Below are 25,585 nucleotides of genomic sequence, written 5' to 3'. Positions count from 1 at the left end.
GACCCAGGACACGTTGGAAAGACTATGTCTCCCGGCTGGCCTGGGAACGCCTCGGGATCCCCCGGGAAGAGCTAGACGAAGTGGCTGGAGATAGGGAAGTCTGGGCTTCCCTGCTTAGGCTGCTGCCCCCGCGACCCGACCTCGGATAAGCGGAAGATGATGGATGGATGGATGGATGGATGTTTGACGTGTGTTGCACTTGAATTGCTATTGCAACATCCAGTGGACACGTTTAGAACAGCAATTTCTTTCAATAAAAAAATTGCAGTTAATTTTTATACGTAGCTAACCCATCTTGCGGGCCGGATTAAGCCTGCGAGTTGTACGTTTGACACCCCTGTGTTAGAGGGCGGGTGAACGCAGGATGATGTGAAGGATGTCTTCCCCCAGGAAACGGACAACTCCGTGAGGCTGAAGATTGCTTCTCTGCTGGGTTTGCTCTCCAAAACTGTGGGTTTCAGTCCCGACTGCATCGTGGAGGATGTCATCAGCACCGTCTCCAATGAGAGTGAGGTTGCTTCTGATTGTTGTTTCTGAATGAGCTTGCGCTCTTTAATATGTGTTTGTGTGTAGAGTCTCATCAGGTCCTGGCTCAGCTCCTGGACACTCTGCTCATCATCGGCGTGCAGCTGCCTGAGAGCCCCGTGGTGGCTCACAGGATCGTAGACGTGGCTTGCAAGGTCTGTTGTCTTTCTTACTACACACCCCAAGCATCTGAACCTTCCGTGCCTCTTCTCAACCTCCAGCACCTGTCAGATACTTATTTCGGCGTGAGGAACAAATGTCTGCAGCTGTTAGGATGTCTCGGCACGATGGACAGTCCCCCGGGCAAAGACGCCGAGGGGCTCGGCCCATCTACAGGTGGGTGTCCTGAGACGCACGAGTTTATGTTGAAACCTCGTTTTTGGCTATCAGGCAGTCTCAGTGATCTTTACACGCTGTTGTTTTTTTCCAGGAGCAGCGAGGGATGTTCAAGGTATAATCAGTGACCATTTTGGAGATCAGGACCCCAGAGTGCGCACTGCAGCCCTCAAGGCCATGGTAGGACCTTGTAGCATCCCAACTCATCACACCTTGGCGACACTATCATGCTTTCAAGGGATCAATTTTCTTGTGTGTGTGTGTGTGTGTGTGTGTGTGTGTGTGTGTGTGTGTGTGTGTGTGTGTGTGTGTGTCTTGTCTGCATTTCAGCTGCAGCTGCATGAAAGAGGAATGATAATTCAGCAGATCATTTATGACCAGGTAACCAAGGACCGACATTGATATCAGTCAAATATCAGCAAAAAACAAGTATAGTGGAGCCGTGAGCTGGGTTTATAAATGGAATATATTGTATCGTGAAGCAAATTTCTCCATTATAAACAACGTAAACATGAATAATGGGTTCCAGCCATATGTAGGAATCTGGACGGAAATGGTACTGCAATCATAGTCAAAATTGAATTGAATTATATTTATATAGCGCTTTTTCTCAAGTGACTCAAAGCGCTTTACATAGTGACACCCAATATCTAAGTTACATTTAAACCAGTGTGGGTGGCACTGGGAGCAGGTGGGTAAAGTGTCTTGCCCAAGGACACAACGGCAGTAACTAGGATGGCACAAGCGGGAATCGAACCTGCAACCCTCAAGTTGCTGGCACGGCCACTCTACCAACCGAGTTATGCCGCCCCTTCTATAGTGCCCCATCCCCACTCCTCTCCCTGACTGAGGTTTCCAGATACGCAGCAGAATCCAGCTCGATCGACTGGGCTACTCCAAGGAACTTCAAACTTCCACTGCCTCTTACTAGGGGATGAGGTGCTGAGACCATAACAGCTGAATGGACAAGCGTTTATCAAAAACAAATCTCTAACCAACACATTTTACACAGAAATAAGGCTATTTTCAGGAAGAAGTAAGTCATGCCTGTGTACAATATCACAACAAACGGCAATTTTATGGTTATTGTCAGTAATATCAGAAAACAAACACTAAAACGAACTACAACCAACGCTAGCAATGGTTATAGTGGTGAAAATAAGTAGAGCTTAACAGCCTAATGTACCCCCAAAACTAAAGAGGAGACATTTTACCAATATATGCCCACAGGTAACGTTTCAAATGTTTCAGATCGCCATATAACTTGGTACAGGAAGTCCACAATATGCAAACACGTATGAGGAATTCTTTTATCGTGGAATTTGGCTCTCTCCGTGCGTTTCACATCGCCATGACATACTAATGTTAGAACCCATTTCTGTCGCTTCTGGGCATGGTCCTAAAAATATAAGTTACTAAACAAACAAACGGGACAAAAATAAAGCAGAATCGATATAGTTATTAAAGAAAAAGAATAATTTAAATGTGTGTGTGTAGAGCTGTGACTCTTTGGGCACCACACGATTTGATTCAAAACTTGGTGGTAACAATTCGATTCAGAATCGGTTCTCGATTCAAAAGGATTCTCGATCCATAATCCATACTTTGTTAATAACATTGGGTGCTAGTTCTATGATTAACCTAATTCCTCCATAAAATGGACAAACAGCTTTTGTTACTTTGATATTTGTTTGTATTACTTACAGTTTGATTTGAATGTGTGTGTGTGCGCGTGTGTTTGGGTGTAGGCGTGCAGGTTGCTGGCAGACGACTACGAGCAGGTTCGCTCTGCAGCAGTTCAGATTGTTTGGGTGCTGAGTGTGTTGTATCCTGAGAGGTGAGTACTATTAGAGTGTACAAAACAATAGCATGAAGTTACAGTGGGATCCGCTTAAAAGGGAACTGCACTTTTTTGGGATTTTGCTTATCGTTCTCAATCGTTATGAGACAAGAAGAAAAAAAGTTGGGTTTTTTTTCAGTCTACTTGTAAAAATCGGTTCGTTCTTAGTGGTTTGCAATACAGATAATGGGAACAAGCAATTCTACCTCCAAATAACTTTAAAAATGCATTCAAAAATTGTCAACAATACTTAATTTACGTTCTGTAAGCTGTATAATAACCAAGCTGTAGCGACAGTGTTATTGTAAGAGCGAACACGGAGGGAATCGTAGTAACATCAGCGTGCTATGGTATTATCTGTAAAAGCTAGCCACGGAAAGAGATAAGCTAGCAACTGCGTCAACATGAAACGTGTTTGAGTTTTTAATGCACAACAATGTGATGGACAGCAATCTGGACAGACTGAAAAATATGAACAATCATATTACAGTATCTGTAAAGTACTATTTCATGTCTTGTTTATATACAGCTAGCCAGACAGTGTATGTACTGTAGTTGTAATAAAACGCATGACATGCTGCATGTATCATGGTCAATATAAAGTGTGACTCACTCGATGGACAGTAGTCTGGTCTAGCTGGCTGGGGAGATTTTTTCCAGGTTTATTTGGGTAAGCCCTCCATTTATGTTCAAATAGCAAGGCTTCAAATTCCACATTTTGCAAGTTCGAGTCACTTTCACCTCGTCTCTATTGGCTCCCGTCTACTCCCAAGGTTTCACCCTCTTCTTTTTGCTCATTTCTATAAGCAGTAGTTTATCCTCAGTGTATTCAGCTTCAAAAAGGTAATGGTGTGAATCCTAATTTGTCCAAAAATAGTTGTCTTTGTTGTTTGCTACCGAATCTGCCATGATTAGAACACACATGCCTTTGTTCCAGTTGTAGAGAACACATTTGTCGGAAATGAAAACGGAAAAGAATGCACTGAGGTATTTGTTCCGGCAATGATTAAAATGACCAAAAATACAGTAAATATCGTACATATTATATTGTAATGAAGGTGTCTGTTACTACATTATATATATACTTGCTGTGTGTATATTGTACATTTAACATATTGTCATGGTGTATGTTACTACATTATATATATAAATATATATATATACTTGCTGTGTGTATATTGTACATATTACATATTGTTATGAAGGTGTCTGTTACTACATTATATATATATATATATATATATATATATATATATATATATATATATATATACTTGTAGTGAGTATATTGTACATATTACATATTATTGTGAAGGGGTCTGCTTCTACATTATGTATATACTTGCAGTGTGTATATAAAACGTTGATAGAGGGTTTTGAAGTTGTCTTAGGGACTTTGAAGGCTACAATGGTGACTCTCATTAGCCGCATCTTCCAAGCGTTTTTTATTATCTTTAAAATCCCCCTCCAAAAAAGAAGACGTTTGCTCTTGTCTATCATAAAGTGCTGTCCCCCTTTAAGTCACCAACTTGTCCGTGTGGAAAAACTCTTGAAGGCTCAGTCGACTGTGTTAGTATTAAAATGTGTCTGGTTTTGTAGACATAACATTTGAGACCAAATATGATCACTTCTGTGAAGAAATGTTTAGATGGTGTTTTAGCAATGTTAATGTCCTCATAATCGCAAACATAACCCAGCATTAAAACATGCCCACAGTAACTTTCTGTTCAGTGTAGGGCTGGGCGATATGGCCTTTTATTAATATCTCTACATTAAAACATTCTTGTTCATACTGCATTAATATAAGCCAATTTTAAACTTTCATGCAGAGAGGGAAATCCCACTTAAGTAAATCTAGCAAAACTGTATTTATCAAACAGTTATTAAGCAGTGGCACAAACATTCACGTCATTTCCAAAATAGAAAGTGCAAGATTGTCAGAGACATTTTAAAACAAGCTATTACTGCACTTTTGTGCATGATGTCACTAAGATGACATATCAAAACAACACTAAATTAAAGTGCACTTTTTGTACAGAACACCACTACAGTAGTTAAAACAAATAAAGTACACTTTTGTGCCCTTTATTTCATGACAGAATGAGAACTAGTATTTGGACAGTCATTCTGTCATAAAGGGGGGGTCGTTCTCCCAGGAAAACAGACGGACTACTTGGGACATGGCGTGCGGGTATAAACATGAATTAATCTTTAACTCAGAAAAGGTGAAAACAAAAAGGCGCACAAGGTGAAAGCTAGTGATGGGTCCGGCAACACCGATGCATGGGCGCATGCGTCGAGCTCATAGAGCAAAACCCAGTGTCGGTGCGCATACCGCTTTTAGAAAGTCACGTGACCGATCATGAGCTGTTTTGGTCACGTGACCGATACTCAAACTGTGTCTACTGGCACCTGCGAGCCAACCTGTGTTTATAAGGAAGTGCATCTGTCAACGAGATGCTGCTGCCAACAGAATCGCCGCACTTCTGTTGTTGTTTATTTGTAATTCATCGTCGTCAGAGATCATGGAGCAGCCTCCGGCAAAAAAAAAAGATTTCTGCCGTGTGGGAATATTTTGACCCTATATCGGAAAAAAAGGGATTTGTGTTCATTTCCTTGTCGTTTTATCCTGTTCTCTCAAAGTTTCTACTCAATCTGTTATTAGGGCTGTAACGGTACGTGAATTTGTATTGAACCGTTTCGGTACGGGGGTTTTTCTAAGCTAAAGTCTTATCAAGCTGCTTTGCTACTTCTGCCTCATCACCTAGCATTGTCCCACCAACACAACCATCTGGTTACATTAAAAAGCAGTAACAAATAATCCCTTCGATAGCTCAGTTGGTAGAGTGAAGGACTGTAGTTGCTTATGCTGAGTTCCTTTGGGCCCTGGTTCAAATACAGCTCGATGGATCATTCATTACGTTTTTACCACGGATTGATTAACGTGGACCCCGACTTAAACAAGTTGAAAAACTTATTCGGGTGTTACCATTTAGTGGTCAATTTTACTGAATATGTACTGAACTGTGCAATCTACTAATAAAAGTTTCAATCAATCATCAGAGCGCATGTGAAAAAAAAAAAAAAATTCCCAGTCCACAAGCATCCTCATTCACAACACGTTCTCTTAGATTTCCATGTTATGATAGGTGTTCACATTATTTATTGACTGTATCTAAAAAATATAACAATTTTTTTTAATTTAAAAAAAGATATGAAATAATCCTAAATGAAATACAATGACTTGGTTTATATTATTGTATATAATAGGTCATAAAATCAGTGTCAGTTGAGTCGGTCCATAGGTTGCCTGTAGGGATTTTTAATGTCCAGCAGATGTCAGTATTTAGTGACACCGTATTGACACAGTATCAATACAGTTTTGCAATGTGTCGAAACGCTACATGACGCCTCATCAACCCATCACTAGCGAAAGCACAACTCGACGAAGGAAACAAAACTAACACTAAGACTAAACTTTGGAATATGAAACAAAAAAACACTTACTGTGGCTTGACAATAACAGCATGGACTTTGGCATGAAAAACTAGCATGGACAGAGCATGAAAAGAACACAATGACGCCAGGCCGACTAACCGGCAATGGCAGGCTTAAATAATGCCTCTGATTAGTGCTAAAGTAGCAGGTGAGCGGCTGAACACTAATCAGAGACAGGTGGACGTAATTTGCGACCATGGCAACAAAACAAGGGAGTAAAAAAAGACAGGAACTTAGAGTCCAAAGGTCAACAGAACATAGCCAAACAAGACATGATCAAAAAGACATGACTCACTTCTATGAATAAATGTTTAGTTTGTGTTTTAGCAATGTAAACATCATCATTATCGCTAACATAACGCATTATTAAAACGTGTCCATAGTAACTTTCTCTTCAGTGCAAAATAAGCTTAAAAATAAACTTTTTTTACCACTGTACTCCAAATAAATGTGCTTAGTTTTGATTATGTCGACTGTCAGTCTGCCAGTCCATGGGGCGTCGACATGAGCGGGTTTCGCTGTACAGAATATAAAAACCTGAATGGCCCGTCCATCCATTTATGCTGGTTCCCAACCTAACTGTCCCTCATCAGCATTGTGCCAATCCCCTCGTCCAACGAGGAGATACGACTGGTAGACGACGCCTTCGGGAAGATCAGTCACATGGTCAGTGACGGTTCCTGGATGGTGCGGGTGCAGGCTGCCAAGACGTTGGTGAGCAGGGGGAGTTTCACCCTCGCGAGATCACATTTTAACGTCTGTATCATCGGTGCCGACGATACACTGTATTCAAATACTTACTTAAACCAGGGGTGTCTAAGATTGAAGCATTGTAAGCAAAATACTATATGTTGCAATATGGCTTATTTTCATCACTTTTGGATCCTCTAGACCAGTGGTCGGCAACCCAAAATGTTGAAAGAGCCATATTGGACCAAAAATACAAAAAACTAATCTTTCTGGAGCCGCAAAAAATGAAAAGCCTTATATACGTAAGTCTTATGATGAAGGCAACACATGACGTAAGTGTCTATGTTGGTTGTATTAGCCAACTATCAAAATTACTTTGTTGACAGAATTTTAAAATGTAATATTTGTTCTAAACATTTTTACAACATTAAAAACTATTAGTAAATCAGCGGCTACTTAGAAGGTGGATAACTCCCTGAAATTACTGGCTTTTAGTGGCCAAAGGTATAGATGTGTGTCTCCAAGATAAAGGAAACGACAGGCTGTCTTCTTTTAATAGATTTATTACAATCTTTGGCAAGCTAGGTAATGTTTGCTGTGATCTGGAACAACATTGCACACAAACAACTATTTGAAATGTGACATGAGAGATCCATCCATTTTCTACCGCTTATTCCCTTTGGGATTGCAGGGGGCGCTGGTGCCTATCTCAGCTACATTAAGGCGGCGTACACCCTGGACAAGTGTGTCATGAGACATGCAAAACTAAATTATATACAAAGAGGATAAAAGTAAAGGACATTAAATGAGCTCAAATATACCTACAAACGAGGCATAATGATGCGATATGTACTTACAGCTAGCCTAAATAGCATATTAGCATTGATTAACTTGCAGTCATGCAGTGACCAAATATGCCTGATTAGCACTTCAACAAGTCAATAACATCAACAAAGCACACCTTTGTGCATTCACGCACAGCATAAAACTTTTGGTGGACAAAATGTGACAAAGGGGTAGAATATTTTACATGTAAACAAACTGTTGTGTCCCAGTCCACTTAAAGAAACCGCCGAAATTAGTAGGACAAAACGATGTTTACCAAATACTGTCATCAGTGAAGCATACACACAAACATATTAAACAATGGGTTTTCTGACAATTGGGAAGGTTTGTGTCGTGTTTGTCCTCAAACAAAAAACATACAAAAACCCCAAAAATATTTTCCCCCCATCTTTTTCCATTTTCAATCCTTTTTTAAAATTGCTCTAGAGAGCCACTAGGGCAGCACTAAAGAGCCGAATGCGGCTCGAGAGCCGCGTGTTGCTGACCCCCGGTCTGATTTTGTTTTTGACTGTCATTGTTCAAAAAGTTATGATGAATCCAAAACATTGTTTTTATGAATTATTCACCTATTTAAGGCTCCAATTACCTCACATTAAATATTTCACTTTGAACATTTTATTTGTGGGGATATATTACTTATTTTGTGTTTTTGAAATAAAAACACTGTTTTCTTTGACAAAAAAGGGCAAAACATTTAACCTTATATCAACAGATAGATCTGAATTTGACCTGTAAATGTTTTAGCATAGAAAGTAAAAAGAAATTGATACACGACTTGTTTTTAACCAGGGATGTAACGAAATCTAAAATTCACGGTACGATACTGTCACGGTTTTAAAGCCACGGTACGATTTATTGTGGTATTGTCCAAAATAAGAAAGACTTAAGTAAAAATGCCACAGTATTTAACATTCATTTGCTAGAATGTTTAGGATAAACACACTCACTGTAATTGAACACAAAATTAATGCTCCTATAATATTGATTACCGTATTTTTCGGGCTCTAGAGCGCATGGAAATATAAGCCGCACCCACTTAATGTTAGAATGAAAAAATATTTTTCCATGTTTTAGCCACACTGATACAAACATTGTGAATAAATTATTTACACAGTAAGATTCTGTACATACATAATTGGGACAAATGTTATTGTTGACTAGTTGTTCCAGCCCTAATTTACAATACAGTTACATCCTTATTTTGAAGTCTTTAATGACTGAGACCCTTGTGGGTCCCCAGGACATTTTGAAATTCACCAAAATTGAGGGCAGACCTATTGGTTACCTGTTGGGATTCTCTGCTTAGGCTGCTGCCCCCGCGACCCGACCTCAGATAAGCGGAAGAAAATGGATGGTTGTATGGATGGATATCTTGTTATATCTCACATTCAATATTGTGTTTTGGAAAAGGTTGTCATAAAGGTTACTTAATTCATTAAAAAAATAATACAAAAGAAAATACTTTTTAATGCATGTCAATGTATTCAGTTATAAACATTCATTCACTTTCTTCTTTCCTTCATTGACCTAAACTTTACCGCTGCCGGTATTTTTTTAATATATTTTTATTGTAATATTTTCAGAATGTTTTTGTTCTATTTTCGGCTCAAGTAAGACAAAGAAAACAATCTGAAGTTCTCTTTATTTTTTAGTTTTAATGTCATGATTTTAATAGTCCGGCCCGTGTGGGCACAGATTTTCCTCCATGCAGCCCCTGAGCTAAAATAAGTTTGACACCCCTGCAATAAATATTGTATTGGTTTTGGGGGAAAAAACATCAGAATGGCCCCCGCATGCTTTCATTTTTCGTTTTATGGCCCCCAGTGGGAAAAGTTTAGATAACCCTGACTAAAAAGTTGATGTGTGCGAATTGAGACTGAGCTCCAAGCTGCGGTGTGAGTGCTAACCAGATGTTTGCTGCCTGGCAGGGTTCCATGCTGCAGGTCAGTCCTCACTTCCTGGAGCAGACACTGGATAAGAAGCTGATGTCAGACCTCAGGGTGAGTGGATGAAGGCGCAAGAAAGGAGATGTTTTCTCCGTGTTGCTGGTGGTGATGATGATGATGACGATGGACTTGTGTGCAGAGGAAGCGTACGGCCCATGAGCGCGCCAAAGAGCTCTTTGCTTCGGGGGAGTTCTCCTCGGGCAGGAAGTGGGCTGACGACGCCCCCAAGGAGAAGCTGGACACCAACACTGTCAACCTCATCGCCTCGGGAGCCTGCGGCGCCTTCGTTCACGGTCTAGAAGACGAGATGTTCGGTACGTTCTGGCCCCCATATGTTTTATGGGAGAAGGATAATAGTTAGCTTGTGTCACATACCAAATTGTATGACTCTAAGGTGTATGTAGTTGTATGACTCTCAGGTGTATGGCTGGGGAATTGGAGAAAAATAGAGTACAAATCGCTGAAAACGTTAGCACTTTAATTTTTAACATGTATCACATTCCAAGTTATATGACTCTAATGTGTATGGCTGCAGAACTAGACGAAGAAGCGTAAAATTTGCAAAAAAAAATTTGCACTTTCATGTTAGCCAGGAAGCATGTTAACGTTAGCAGGCTAACATCTGTCACATTCTTAAGGTGTATGGGTGCGGCATTAGACAAAAAAGTGTAATTTTAGCTGGAAAAGTTGCCATGCTAATCGCTGAAAAAGTTAGCACTTTAATTTTAGCATGCTAACGTTAGCATGCTAGCAGTTAACAAGTGTTGCATACCAAGTTGTATGACTCTAGGGTAAACAATTGCAAAATTAGCTCAAAAAGCTAGCACTTTAATGTTAGCATACCAACGTAAGCATGCATAACGTTAACATGTTTCAAAAACCAAGTTGTATGACTGTAAGGTTTATGGCTCTGGAATTAGACAAAAAAGCGTAAAATTTGCAAAAAAAAATTATGTTAACCTCTTAGCATGCGAACGTTAAGACGCAAACAGTTAACACGTGTCACATTCCAAATTTTATGACTCTATGGCGTATGGCTGCGGAATTAGACAAAAAAGCTTAAAATGTGCAAAAAAAAAGTTAGCACTTTGATGTTAGCCTGCTAGCATGCTAACGTTACCTCGCTAACAGTTAACATGTGTCACATTCCAAGTTATATGACAAAGGTGTATGGCTGCTGAATTAGACAAAAAAGCGTAACATTTGCAAAAAAAAAGTTAGCACTTTCATTTTACTCAGGAAGCATGCTAAAGTTAGCACACTAACAGTTAACATGTATCACATTCCAAGTTATCTGACTCTAATGTGTATGGCTGCGGAATTAGACGAAAAAGCGTAAAATTAGCAAAAGGAAAATTGCACTTTCATGTTAGCCAGGAAGCATGTTAACATTAGCACGCTAACATCTGTCACATTCCAAGTTATATGATTCTTAAGGTGTATGGCTGCGGAATTAGACAAAAAAGTGTAATTTTAGCTGTAAAAGTTTCCATGCTAATGTTAGCATACTAGCATGCTAACTTTAAAAAGCCAGCAAATGACTGGGTAAGAAGAAATACCAAAAATGAGCTTCATAGCTAAAACAGGTCAATTTCATTTTCGTCACCTGTTTATTGTTGACTTGTCTGGCCGCTTGGTCGCAGAGGTCCGCATCGCGGCGGTGGAAGCGTTGTGCCAGCTGGCTCGCTCGTCTCCCAGCTTCGCCGAGAAGTGTCTGGACTTCCTGGTGGACATGTTCAACGACGAGATCGAGGAAGTGCGCTTGCAGTCCATCCACGTGCTGAGAGAGATCTCCACACACATCACTCTGAGGGAGGACCAGCTGGACACCGTGCTGGCCGTCCTGGAGGTCTGCACAACACGCGCGTCCTTGCACACGCTATTTCCTTTACAAGCTTCCTGTTTGTGGTCAGGACTCGTCTCGGGACATCCGAGAAGCTCTGCACGAGTTACTTTGCTACACCAACGTCTCCACCAAGGAGTGCATCCAGCTGGCTCTGCTGGAGCTGCTCAAGAACCTCAACAAGTATCCCTCGGACCGCAACTCTGTCTGGAAGTGAGACCACACGCTTACACACTCGTTTTATCAGTAAACCTTAGCAGGACATTTTGTTAGTAAGTACATTTTATTTATGCAGCCCCGTACAAAGCATAGGTGAGGTAAAACAACAATAGCATTAAAACAACAGGGGAAAAACAACCAATATTTATATAGCGCCTTACAACATCACAATGGTGCTTTACAGGAGAAATAAGAAAAAACATGCGTATTAAAACAGTAATAATAAATACTTAAAGCAGTTGTTTGTTAAAAGACAATTTAAACAAATACCATATTTCCCGGACTATAAGGCACACTTAAAATCCTTTTTTTTCCGTCTCAAAACCCGACAGCGCGCCTTATAACCCGGTGCGCCTAATGTAAGGAACATAGAACATTGGTACATGGTGTAAATATAAGTGTGACCAGTAGATAGCAGTCATACATAAGAGGCTGCCCTATGATGGGTCTCAAGTTAACACCCACATTTTAAATGTTCTGTTGAAAATATAGAACATTACACACGGCGCTCAAAAATCCATCAAAATGTTTTAGTACGACTTTGGTAAGCTATGAAGCCGCACCGCTGGAAGGATTGTCGGCACATTAACCAGAGGATTATTATTACGGTGTGTGTGTATAAGGTAAGATATGTTATCTGGCGTTTTGTTTCGTAATATAACGCAAAAGCAACTTTTCTTACCTTCTGGTACCTGCTGATCTGTATTTGGGATCTGCATAAGTCCTGAAAAATTGCCGACGACGTAGTCGATAAGCTTTTTTCTTTTTCTCTATCTTCTTGTTATGTGACATTCATCCTCCACTGTTGCCATTTCTAATATAAAGTAGTGTAAAGTTCTTACCTACATCTGTCAGTAAACTTGCCATGAAAGCGCTAAAACATACCGGTGTAGTGACTACACATTATTCTCCCAAAGGACTTTAGTTATTAAGAGTTCCTGTCGGACGGTTTTTCATGGTTGTTTCCGGATGAGGAGATGCTGCTCCGTTGTTGATTTAAGTAAAGTCTGAATGTCATTAAAACCGTTAGCTCCATCTTCTGACACTTCTTCGTCCTTGCACGCTACACTGCTACAACAAAGATGACGGAGAAAAGACGCTGTCTAAGGTGAGCCACGTAAATAAGACCGCCCACAAAACGGTGCATCCTGAAGCGACTGTCAGAAAGCGGCCTGAAGATGATTTCCATCCATCCATCCATTTCTACCACTTTTCCCTTTCGGGGTTGCAGGGGGTGTTGGAGCCTATCTCAGCTGAACATGGGCGGAAGGCGGGGTACAACCTGGACAAGTTGCCATCACAGATAGACACACTCACATTCACACACTAGGGACCATTTAGGGTTTCCAATCAACCTATCCCCAAGTGCATGTCTTTGGAGGTGGGAGGAAGCCGGATTACCCGGAGGGAACCCACGCAGTCACGGGGAGAACATGCAAACTCCACACAGAAAGATCCCGAGCCCGGGATTGAACTCAGGACCTTCGTATTGTGAGACACATGCACTAACTCCTGTTCCACCGTGCTGCCCTTGAAGATGATTTGTAAAACCTAATCTATGCAACATTTTGACCAAAGAACCACCATTACATGTTATGTAGACCACAAGGAAGTCTTCTACACTTAGAAAACAAAAATAATAATATGACTCCTTTAATGCGCCCTACAATCTGGTGCGCCTAATGTGAAAAAAGATTTTAAAAAATAGACCATTCATCGGCAGTGCGCCTTATAATCCTGTGCGCCCTATGGTCCGGAAAATACGGTAGGTTTTGATTTGAGATTTAAAAGCTTCTAGCTCCGTGATGGTTCGAAACTCAGGTGGGAGGGAATTTCATAACCTGGGTACGGTTGCGGAAAAAGAGCCATCACCCCATTTTTTTAACTTCAGTCCTCGGTACTTCCAAGCATGTGTGTAAAGATGATCGCAGATCCCTTGGTGGGTGGAGAACAGTTGAAATATCAGCCAACTTTGCTGGGGCCTGACTATTGATGGCCTTAAAAACAAAAAGAAGGATTTTATAATGTATTCTAAAACGTACTGGGAGCCAATGGAGAGCAAAGAGAACCGGGGTAACGTGGGGATGTTTTGGAGTATGAGTGAGGAGGCGAGCAGCTGCGTTTATTACTCAGTCCATTATAGAGGGCATTACAGTAGTCCAGTCAAACATTTTTGAAAGTCCATTCCTAAAAAGTGAAGTCTTTAAATGTTCTTAAAATATGTTTTTATCTCTGTGCAGAATGTGTCCTTTGCTAACCTGATGGTTTTTGCTGATCTAATGTTTTTACTTCCTGTCTGTATTTTAGGTGTCTCAAGTTTTTGGGTTCCCGCCACCCAATGTTAGTGTTGCCTCTGGTCCCTGAACTCCTCAGCACACACCCGTACTTTGACACACCGGAACCAGACATGGACGACCCAGCCTGTATCCTCACATGCCGGCACGCGGTCAAATGGTGTGTCGCCACATTCAACTTCTTCCTAAATTCTGCCGACCTCAGATATCGCGGTACTGGTGTTGGTGTTCAACGCGGCCAAGTCGTGTCCCACCATGCCAGCGCTCTTCTCCGACCACACTTTCAGACACTACGCCTACCTGAGGGATAGTCTGTCACACCTGGTCCCACCTCTCCGAGTGAGAACTCTTACTTCTCTTCTTTGTCTTTGCACCGAGGGGCTGCAGCTGTCGATTATATTGGTAATCGAGTAATCTGATCAATTGGTTTGTGCAAGTAATCGTAGAAAACACGCTGAATAGCTGCTGTGTCCAGCTGATTTTCTAATGGCTCGCAGCACATTTTAAAGATATTATTACCAAAAAAAATAAATAATGTGGAATAAAAGCCCAAACGGGTGTACTGTAACAAGAAAACATTGAAATGTTGACACTGATAACACAAAGAGGCTGTTTTTTTAACTTTCATTGCTCAAAAACTAATAATGAATCAAAATAATGTTGTTAAGAATTATTGACACAGTCAAGGCTCCAATTACTTCACATCAAATATTTCACTTTGAAAAATGTTTTGGAATTTCCCCCATATTTTGTGTTTACCTTATCACAACCAAAGTTTTTTTTGACAAAGAGCATAACACCTAAAATAATACATAAAACGCACAATCGACTGTTAGATATGAGGTGGATGTAGAGATTTAAGTATTGGAAGTGAAAAGAATAATAATTATAACTTTTATGAATGGAACCCTTTTGGATCCCCGAGACCTTTAGTGTGTACATATATTTTTAAACCTGTCATTGCTTAAAAAATAATAACGAATGGTAATCAATAAATGATTGACCTATTCAATGCTCCAGTTACTTAATATTTCACTTTGGAGGGCAAATGTTGCATAATTTGTGTGGGTTTTTTTGTATTTTTTTTTTTCCCCATAAAAACAGGGGAGCGTAAAACATTAAAAAAAAATCTAACTTTATATTGATGGATTGATCTGGAGTTGATATAGATATTTAAGCATTGAAAGCAAAAAAACAACATAAGAATTACTTTTAAAACTTTTATGACTGGGACTCTTTTTGGTCCACAGGATCTTCAACATATATCAATCTTAAAGGAAGCACTATGGCAGGGGTAAGGAACCTGTGGCTCTCGAGCCAGATGTGGCTCTTTTGATGACTGTCTCTGGCTCTCAGATTAATCTTAGCTGACATTGCCTAACACGATAAGTAATGAATAATTCTGCTGGTAATCACAGTGTTAAAAATAACGTTCAAAATAAAATTTTCTACCACACCTGATCAAGAAGTTGCATTAATGGTAAAAAGTATTTTATTTATTATTGGTTAGCTTCAGAATAACAATGTTTTTAAAAAGAAAAATAGACTTAGTATACTCTAAATTGTTGGTCTTAATTAAAAATGTATGCATTTAGTTGTATTCAGTGTTAAAAAATATTATATGGCTCTGACGGAAATACATTTTAAAATATTTGCCTTTCATGGCTCTCTCAGCCAAAAAGGTTCCCAACCCCTGCACTACGGGTTAAAAAATATATATACGTATATTTTATTGTTTTTTTCAAATGAAAAATATTAAAATGGCCCCCGTACCCCTTTGACATTTTAGTATGCGGCCCTCAGGGGAAAAAGTTTGGACACCCCTGCTTTATAGCCTAAATGTGTATTTTGAGGAAAATAGTTAAAATAAACAAAAACAAATTCTGCTTGCCGTACCCTCATTTTTTTCCCTATAAATGCACATCAGGATTAAAATTCCACAATTTTTTCTATTTTTTATTTTTTCACTTTTAACGTATAATTGAAATTCGCCACCAGACAGATGATTCACACACTACTCTCGCAAATGTGTTCTATGGCAGAGACTGCGCAGAAACTATGTCCCGGAAACATCATATTGTCGCAATAAGATACATTTTAGTCAGTTACTTAAACATATTTGACAATTAATCGAAGCAACAGAATATGAATTAAAGCTTTTTTGTCATGTATTAATCGTTGCAACCTTAATTCCTTTTACTGACTCATTAGTCAGTTTCTCACTAATTGATTCAGGAACTCGACTCACTCAAACCCAGTTAAAATTCTGAAACGCAGCAATTTTATATTGACGCACTGGTGTTTGGGAAAAGTTTTGTTGCTGTTGACTAACTAGTACTGCTAAAGGCCAAAAGATACGAAGGCGGTACACAGAGATTCTTGTAGCAATGCTCAGCCTTTATTTTTAACATTTCATTTGACACCCATATTGCATATTGCCACCTGAGCATATCAGAAAATTCTAATCAGGCCGATGTTTGAATTAAATGTTTCCCACGACTAACCTTCCCGCCACACTTAATGTGCCCAGTCGTTAATAGGCTGTAACATTTTGTTCGTAGCAGCTGGTGGTGAGTACTACTCGGCGATAATATGCCTTCCTTTTGTGGCATTTAATGACTGTGCATGCCACCCACGGAATCTTTAGCTCACTGCTTCTGCAAAACCTTGTCCTAGGACTACCATGAATTGATTAACGTGGACCCCGACTTAAACAAGTTGAAAAACTTATTTGGGTGCTACCATTTAGTGGTCAATTGTATGGAATATGTACTGTACTGTGCAATCTACTACTAAAAGTTTCAATCAATCAATCAATAAATTAAGACTGGACAATTAATAGTATTTTGATTTTGGTTTCTCACAATGAGGAAAATGTTGTAATAAAAAAAAATTATTAATGGGCCGCGCAACGTGCATGTAAATTCCTGAGCTTGTGACGGTTAAACTGATGAGTGAGCGTATGAGTAAAAAAAACAAAACACTAGAAGTTTGGGATTCATACTTGCCAACAACTACGGTTTTACCGTAATGAGCACGATTTTTGTTGATCCATTCCGGTTTACGGCTGCAGTGGTACAATCTACGGTTTTCCATTAAAAATGATTAACTTAAAAGCTGTGTAGCTTAACTACATTTCCCAGTAGCTCGGCAGTAGCTTTGCTACTTCTTAAACAAGTAGCCATTTTCGTAGCTTAGCTATTTTTAGACCCATGTAGTGGTTAGCTAAACTACATGCCACAAAAAAAAAGAAGAGGAAGAGAGAAATGGACTAGTGCAACTCCATGTGCAGGGGACAAAATATACAGGAAATTAATTTTGTGTCGGGGGGCTTTGCCTGCGGCCCCTGGATCCTGGCTACTAGGCTTTTTGAGTTTCAAAAATTGGCAGGTATGGGGTTGTCACCATGGTTGCTACTTTTGATTTGACACAGTGCTCGCATGCCTAATTAATAATCAACAAAAAAAGGAAGGCATTCCCGCGTTCACATAACCATGGAGTCACAGAATTGGCCAATAAACCGGAATCCTCTGTTAAATGCAAAATATCATGGAAATTGACATACATGTGAGTGAAATGCTGTCATTTTTCGAAGAAAGAACATTTGTTTTGGAAAATAATGTGTCCGGGGCCGCTCATTCATCCCGAAACACATCCTAAACTAGACAATGCGAAGACGGCCACTTGAAAAGTTGAAGTTAAAGTACACCCCCTGGGAGGTGAGGGGAGCAGTGAGCAGCAGCATGCGCCGGGAATCATTTGGTGATTTAACCCCAAATTTCAACCCCTTGATGCTGAGTGCCAAGCAGGGAGGCAACAGGTCCCATTTTTTGTAGTCTTTGGTATGACTTGACCAGGGTTTGAACTCACGACTTCCCAGTCTCAGGGAGGGCTTTGCCTGCCGCCCCTTACACAAGAATAATGTACTTAGATCACTCTAACCACAAGGCCACTGAGCTGGGTAGGAAGCTAAAGCTAGCAAGAACAATCCATACACCCACAACACATCTGATCTGCTTGTGTTGTTGTGAACGACATCATGGATGTAAGATCATTTTACAAACAGAGCAGCAGTCACAAATTTTAGCTTTTTTTTTTTTTTTAAATTAAACTGCCTCAAATCGTCTTAAACTTCAAAGCTCACAACAGCAGCACATCTCCCCCTACACAATAAGAGCGCTCTGCGCAACATCCGGTCCGCTATTAAAACAAAGGTTTCAAAAAAGTACCTTACACAAGAATAATGTACTTAGATCACTTAATAAAATATTTGCAAAAAATATTATGCTTACACTTAAATTATTGGTCAAAATTGTCCAAAGATGTATTGCACCAAAAAAGTTTACAATTTTTGCATTTTATTAAATTAAATTTATGACACATAAAACACATGGTGGTAATATAAGTGTACAAGGTAAAACAAGTAATTAAAATTGTTTTTTTAAATCAGAAATGCTAATGTTATTGATTTATTATATTGCTATTGTTTTTTAAATGTATTGTTGTTAATAAATATTTTTTTCTTTGTTATTTATTTGTTACTAATTTATATCTGTTTTTCTTTTAAATCATATTCAAAGTTGAGTTTCAGTGGTACAATAAATACTCATGTTTTCAGATTCATGAATAATTGTGTTATTAATAGTGATTTTAATATCAAAATAATCTGGTATTTTAGTTGTTTAGCCCTACCTTGTTTAGCCCTACGTCAGTGCAAGAAGCCATGACAGAAAATTGTAGACTTTGTGCAGGGAATGAACCAGTTCTTGGTGCACTTTAAAGCCATACAAACAAAGAGCAAGTGCCCGAAAAGTCCTCCATAACAGTCCCTCCAAGTTTTCACCCCGGTCTGTGTCGCTTGGTCTTGTTCCGCTTTAGCTGCCTGGAAGGAAGCAGGTTCACGGTTTGGACTCTGTAGATTCTGGATCGGAGTCGGGTTCCGTGGAATCAGCCAAGCTCTTCCTGCAGCAGAGTCTGGACAGGATCAGCACCATTCAGAACCTGGAAGCACCCGGAGCTCAGGACCTGCTCATTTTCACCATACGGTAAGGTGTTTGTACAAGAACACAAACTTTGTGGTCACTTTAAGTCGGACTTTGTGTGTTTTTGTTTTTTGTTTTTTTAGTGACCTGCAGAGACTGGGTCAGCTGCAGACGGAACTTGCTGGAGCTGCCGACTTCTGCGCTACGTACCTGCGCTGCCAGCTGCTACTCATCAAGGTGGGACTACGTCTGTGTTCGTTTTGTGGACAAGTAATATTTGTTTCAGTCATCGTCAGTGACCTATTTTGCCCTCACTAAAATAGGACGATAACTAATCAAAGCAATTGTACGTTGACTAAAACAATGACGAAATTGATTGACAATTTAGTCAAAAAATAAAAATTAGATGTTAACAGAGACAAAATCCAATCATGTTTAATTTTGTCTTTAGCCGAGTGGGACAAGTTAGAGATCTATCCAATCACAATTTCATGTGGGAGAGGGGCCTTTTGATTTTTCACGAGACTGCATTGTTACCCACCTCAATACAGTACAAATGACTCCCGGCTTTTCCCTAAACTGCCGAGTTATCTGTGGTGGTGGGGACGTGGTTATGGGTTTGGTCACCATGACATCGTTGAGTAATTTGCATATTTTGCTATGATAGTATGATTTTCTACAAAAAGGCTCAACAAATGTATACATATATTTTAAACAAATCTGTTATTATTAATTAGTTTTAACATTTTTTTATCATTTTGCTATGTTTTTAATTGTTGCTGCTTTTTGTACAATTTACTCTATTTAGATTTTTCAAGTGTTGTTGTTGTGTTGGGCAGCACGGTGAAACAGGAGTTAGTGCATGTGCCTCACAATACAAAGGTCCTGAGTAGTCCTGGGTTCAATCCCAGGCTTTTGATCTTTTGGTGTGGAGTTTGCATGTTCTCCCCGTGACTACGTGGGTTCCCTCCGCGTACTCCGGCTTCCTCCCACCTCCAAAGACATGCACCTGGGGATAGGTTGAGTGGCAACACGAAATGGACCCTAGTGTGTGGATGTGAGTGTGAATGTTGTCTGTCTATCTGTGTTGGCCCTGCGATGAGGTGGCATCCTGTCCAGGGTGTACGCCGCCTTCCGCCCAGCACCCCCTGCAACCCCAAAAGGGACAAGCGGTAGAAAATGGATGGATGGAAGTGTTGTTGGTACAAGCGGTAGAAAATGGATGGATGGAAGTGTTGTTGGTAGTTGTTTTTCTTTTTAAAAACAACTACCAACACATTTAGTATGTTATTTTGGTCTTTAGAAACTCTACTATTGCAACAACACATCATCAGTAAAGTAGGGTAAAAGTAACCTATCTTACGACGGTCTAAACCCAGCTCACGTTCCCTATTAGCTGCAGCAAGCATGACATCAAACTTGCTTGGCGCTGCTGCTCCAGTTGGACTTTCTCTTCCTAAAAGCCGCCACTGTCCTCTAAATAATTGCATATTTTGCAGATGACCATCCGCGGGTATGTCTGGGGGAGATATATATATATATATCTCAAAATCACATCCACATCACAGACATGCTGACAACGCTCCAGACAATGGCGTTTACATCTGGTTTCAGTAGCGCGGTTTTCAGTGATCAAAGTCTTTATTCGGTGGTCAAGTTTTCGGTACATCTCTTGTCAATAGCGCGCAAATAGTAGGTAATATATATCAATAATTCTGTAACGAATGAGGAAGTGTTGTTGTGTGTTCGGGGAAGCGCGGACTCACGAGACGAAAGTGTTTTTCACAGGAGGTAAAACCTGTTGAAATTGTGCCGTTAGTTATCATAGTATTGGTAATAAAAGTTAAAAATCTCATCGGACTTTGTGTCATTGCTTCTGGGGGCTAAAATATATTTTAGTACCATAATTTGTTTTCAAGTAAAAAAGAAAAGTTAGACTCAGAGAGTCTTTATTGATTCACAAAATAAATATTTCAGTGTAGCATAATAAAAATGCCGTGGCAGCGCGCCACATTTAGGGGACACCTTGGACACGTACTGTACTGAATTACTATTACTATTAAAGATGGTAGAGCAGGAGCACGACTGCTTACTCTACCACCACTTATGTTGTACACCATGGGCGAGGTTGTCCGCCAACTCAAAAAGCAACATACCCGTACACAGTGCACTTTAATCAACGTCCTTGGCACACTGTTCAGTTTGACAACTCGACAACCCAAAAGAGATGATTCGTCATTTTTCAAGCTAACCTAAAGAAAGACATAAATATAAATACCTTCTGGTCTGTACCAGAGTACCACACTACAAGTGAGAATGCACCCTATGTAGCTTAAAGGTTGCTGTATTTAAATATCGTCAAAAGACTGACTAAAACCAAAATAAAAACTGCTATCAAATTTCCATTGTACTACGTTTGCTAGTTTACAAGTGTAGTTTAAAGAGCAAAACCTGGAAGTCTGCTTAATAAACTTGTATTCACCTGAGCTGACCCCAGCCTTTTCCCGGTTTTCCCTCAGGCTTTGCAGGACAAGTTGTGGAACATGGCGGTCCCTCTGTGCCTCAAACAGAACGTCACAGCTATGGCGGCCGCTCAGCAGGTCAGCGTGCGCCCCCGACATGCCCGCGACGGTGCCGGTGCCATGTGACGTGTTTGTCGGTGTGGGTTGTAGGTCCTGGAGGAGAGCTACAAGCTGGAGTTCATGTACAGCGGTCTGGAGAGCAGACAGGTGGCCATCGCGCATCACGTCCGGCTGCAGGCCAAAGCCCTGCGGCTCATCCTGAGCGCTCGCACCACACACGGGTGGGTACGCCGCATGGGCGTCATCGCCTCAACGAACCCCAGCTTTCCCTCATGGTCACTTTTGTCCGCAGGCAGGATCCTCTCATCAGCAGCAGTGAAAAGTTCCTGCAGGAGCTGGAGTCTTTTCACAGGTGAGTCCCGCCAGCCGTGGTTCCACTAAGGTTAGGTACGCCTCATCCAAGCCCTCACTCCACTTTGTGAAACCTTCAGGCTGTTCCCGGCAGAGCTGCCTCACTTCCAGGACAGCTTTGTTGACAAACTTTTGGAACTAACGCCGCGCCTTTTGTCCTGCAAGCCTGCAGAGCTGGTCAAGATTTTGCAGACGGCCCTGAGGCAGAGCGCTCTGCTGCAGCTTTCGCTGCCTCAACAGGTGCCTTTACACTTGCCATGTTTGCTCCGTGTACGGTACGCTTCCTTTTGGTCAAGCTAACACACGGTCTTGAACAGGCCTGTCCAAGACCGTGTGTTAGCTTGTATATGTGTATATATATGTATATGTGTATATATATATATATATATATATACACACACATACATACATACATACATACGTGTATATATATGTATATGCATATAAATACATATGTATCCATATATTTGAATATATACAGTTTATCAATTGATATGTATACATATATCAATATTATACATATGTATATATACTGTATGTAGGTATATGTATAGGGGTGTAACGGTACACAAAAATTTCGGTTCGGTAGGTACCTCGGTTTAGAGGTCACGGTTCGGTTCATTTTTGGTACAGTAAGAAAACAACAATATATAATCTTTTGGGTTATTTATTTACCAAATTTGTAAACAATGGCTATATCCTTTTAACATTGGGAACACTATAATAATTTTGCCCACGTTAATCAACATTAAACTGCCTCAAGTTGTTGCTCAGATTAAATAAAATGACAAAACTTTTCTTCTACATATAAAAAGTGCAACATTAAACAGTTTCAAGTCAACTCATCATGCTTGATTTATTACAGCATTTGGGAAGCCTGTAGTTGATTTTTATTATGTAAATGTTATGTTTTAATCAACATGTGATAGCAGGGACCCCGCCATTCAAAACTAGGCTGTTACATTACTAATGATTAATGTAACTATAGCTGAAAAAATAGTTCAACTGCAATAGGAGAGACTAGTCATCCCTGAACACCATGGAGTTCATTTAGGATTAATGATGCACTTACATTATGTCACTAGCACACACACACATACACATACATACGCACACCGTAAAATGAGCTAACATTACGCTAAAAGTTAATTAGCCTTCACGGCGTGGCGCAGTGGGAGAGTGGCCGTGCGCAACCCAAGGGTCCCTGGTTCAAATCCCACCTAGTACCAACTTCGTCACGTCCGTTGTGTCCTGAGCAAGACACTTCACCCTTGCTCCTGATGGGTGCTGGTTGGCGCCTTGCATGGCAGCTCCCTCCATCAGTGTGTGAATGTGTGTGTGAATGGGTAAATGTGGAAGTAGTGTCAAAGCGCTTTGAGTACCTTGAAGGTAGAAAAGCGTTATACAAGTACAACCCTTTTATCATTTACCTGAAGCCAGGACTGCGAGCGAGCTGAGCTGCAGTTTGTTTCTAGAACGTCAACGGGCTCATAGTTATGTTAGTAGTAGTTGACTGGGAAGTGTTTATTATAATTTAGGGAGAGTACGCTGCCTTATGCTCACCTGCTAAACTTGCTAACACCACCGCAGAAGCACTGACTCCATGCGCTCTGAATGCGCACTGCTGATTGGCTGTTACCGCTATGGTTGTAACCAATCACATTGTTGTGTGGGTGGGACAATGCTGGGTGCTGTGTAGGACACAGAGGCAGAAAGCAGAGCAGCTTGTTAAGACTTAACCTCATATGTTCGGGTGGAAACTCGTTCGGTACACCTCCCAACCAAACCGGAACCCCCGTACTGAAAAGGTTCAATACAAATACACGTACCGTTACACCCCTATGTATATGTATACATATGTATATGTATCCATCCATCCATTTGCTATATGTGTATATATACAGTTATGTGTATAAATGCATATGTTTTTATTAGTTTTAGCTTTTACGTTCCCTTCAATTTTGGTTTCAGTCATAAAAATGATAAAAATAAGTCATATTGTTGTTTTTTTTATTCAACACTTAAATCTGTAGATCAGTGGTTTTTCAAACTGTTTTCAACCAAGTACCACCTCAGAAAAAACACAACCATAACGGCCAACATTTAAATACAGTAGCATGGCAGGCCTAAGTATTCATTTAAAGCAAGTCGGAGATTTTATTCAACATGTATATTAAATGTTTTAGACCAATGTAACGTAACACAGTTTGAACAGTAACACTGTGTTTGAATATAGACAAATAAAACACTGTACTAAGTTCAAGTGATTATTTTGCTCTACCACTACATGGAGCCCGCACACTACTAGTGGTAGACGTACCAGTTTGAGAATCACTGCTCTAGATCAACTACAGGTCTACCCGTGGATATGGATTTGTATTTTTTTTTAAATAAAAAAGTATGTTTTATGCCGTTTTTGTCAAAACCCAGTTTTGAAAGGCAAAAACACAAAATTTGCAATATTTTGCCCCCACAAAAAAATGTTTCTAAGTGAAAAAATGTATGTGAAGTAATTGGAGCCTTTAATGGGTTGATAATTCATAACGGCATTGATTTTAAATCGATATTATTTATTTATGAAACTTGTTTTTTAAATCATACTAAAAATATTGGGTATCCAGCTCATAAAAAGTGTTCAAAATATTTTTTTCTTTTACTTTCAACACTTAATTCTCTAGAGTAACTTCCGATCTATTAGTCGATTTAAATTTTTTATTTTTTCCATGTTTTTTAGGGTTTGTTTTGTGCCCTTTTTGTCAAAGAAAACTTAGTTTTTTTATATAGCAAACACCAAGTATTCAATATTTCCCACCCATTTTTTTTATGTGAAGTGATTAGGGCCCTAATGGGTCAATAATTCATAACATTAATTTCGCTTCATTATTATTTTTTGAGCACTGACAAAAGAAAAACTGCCTGCATGGCAGCTTTGTGTTGTTAGTAAACATTGAAACTTTTTCTCATCACATTTCACTTCTTTGCTTTTTTAATCCACTTTTTATTTATTTACTGTATTTATTTTTTAATAGTATTTTTAGAATGTGCTGTGGGCCGCAAATGACCCCATGGCAGCATTTTGGACACTCCTGGTCTAGATTTAACAACTTGTAGCGAATGAAGGAGAAAAAAAAGAAAAGAAGTGGCTGCCACAGATTTTTTAAATTTGCAGTCCAGACATGAGGACCCTAACTGTGACCTTTTGAACCTGTAACAGTCGGACCTGCAGCTTATTGAGCTTGTGTTCCACAGATCTATCGAGCCACAGCCAACATCATCGAGCCCACAGGGGAGTCGGACAACCCGCTGAGGTTCACGTCCGGTCTCGTGGTTGCGTTAGATGTCGATGCTACCTTGGAGCATGTCCGCGACCCCCAGAACTCGGTCAAAGTGGAGGTGAGCCGGCCTGAGTCAGCTGCTGGGTTAGGATAGGATACGCACCGTTATTCTGACCTTCGTTTTGGGCAGGTTCTGTATCCTGATGGCCAGAGTCACGTTATCCATCCCAAACCCGGAGACTTCCGGAAACCCGGACCTAGCAGACACAGACTCATCACACAAGTCTACCTGTCTCACAGCGCATGGACAGGTAAGCGAAGACACTCGTGTTGATGGATGTCATGTTCTGACCTGTCT

At 40.2% G+C, this 25,585-nt stretch overlaps 1 protein-coding gene across 3 annotated transcripts in view; it reads left to right on the top strand.

Annotated features, from left to right (window-relative positions):
- The window catches only part of ints4 (integrator complex subunit 4), a 44,353-nt gene that overhangs the window by 18,385 nt on the left and 383 nt on the right, over window positions 1-25,585 (top strand). For all 3 annotated transcript variants that reach the window (XM_061877741.1, XM_061877742.1, XM_061877743.1), the window contains 21 exons: window positions 391-508; window positions 574-680; window positions 747-861; window positions 956-1,041; window positions 1,192-1,242; window positions 2,610-2,698; window positions 6,793-6,913; window positions 9,664-9,735; window positions 9,821-9,995; window positions 11,325-11,530; window positions 11,595-11,737; window positions 14,051-14,166; window positions 14,243-14,376; window positions 18,916-19,082; window positions 19,163-19,256; window positions 21,539-21,619; window positions 21,692-21,822; window positions 21,894-21,953; window positions 22,033-22,192; window positions 25,202-25,345; window positions 25,418-25,538. In XM_061877741.1, coding sequence (XP_061733725.1) covers window positions 391-508; window positions 574-680; window positions 747-861; window positions 956-1,041; window positions 1,192-1,242; window positions 2,610-2,698; window positions 6,793-6,913; window positions 9,664-9,735; window positions 9,821-9,995; window positions 11,325-11,530; window positions 11,595-11,737; window positions 14,051-14,166; window positions 14,243-14,376; window positions 18,916-19,082; window positions 19,163-19,256; window positions 21,539-21,619; window positions 21,692-21,822; window positions 21,894-21,953; window positions 22,033-22,192; window positions 25,202-25,345; window positions 25,418-25,538 — 2,491 coding nt within the window. The remainder of the gene's footprint in view (window positions 1-390; window positions 509-573; window positions 681-746; window positions 862-955; window positions 1,042-1,191; window positions 1,243-2,609; window positions 2,699-6,792; window positions 6,914-9,663; window positions 9,736-9,820; window positions 9,996-11,324; window positions 11,531-11,594; window positions 11,738-14,050; window positions 14,167-14,242; window positions 14,377-18,915; window positions 19,083-19,162; window positions 19,257-21,538; window positions 21,620-21,691; window positions 21,823-21,893; window positions 21,954-22,032; window positions 22,193-25,201; window positions 25,346-25,417; window positions 25,539-25,585) is intronic.

This window comes from Nerophis ophidion, linkage group LG18 (assembly GCF_033978795.1).
Source record: "Nerophis ophidion isolate RoL-2023_Sa linkage group LG18, RoL_Noph_v1.0, whole genome shotgun sequence".
Classification (NCBI taxonomy): Eukaryota; Metazoa; Chordata; class Actinopteri; order Syngnathiformes; family Syngnathidae; genus Nerophis; species Nerophis ophidion.
This window is presented reverse-complemented; position numbering and strand designations above follow the sequence as displayed.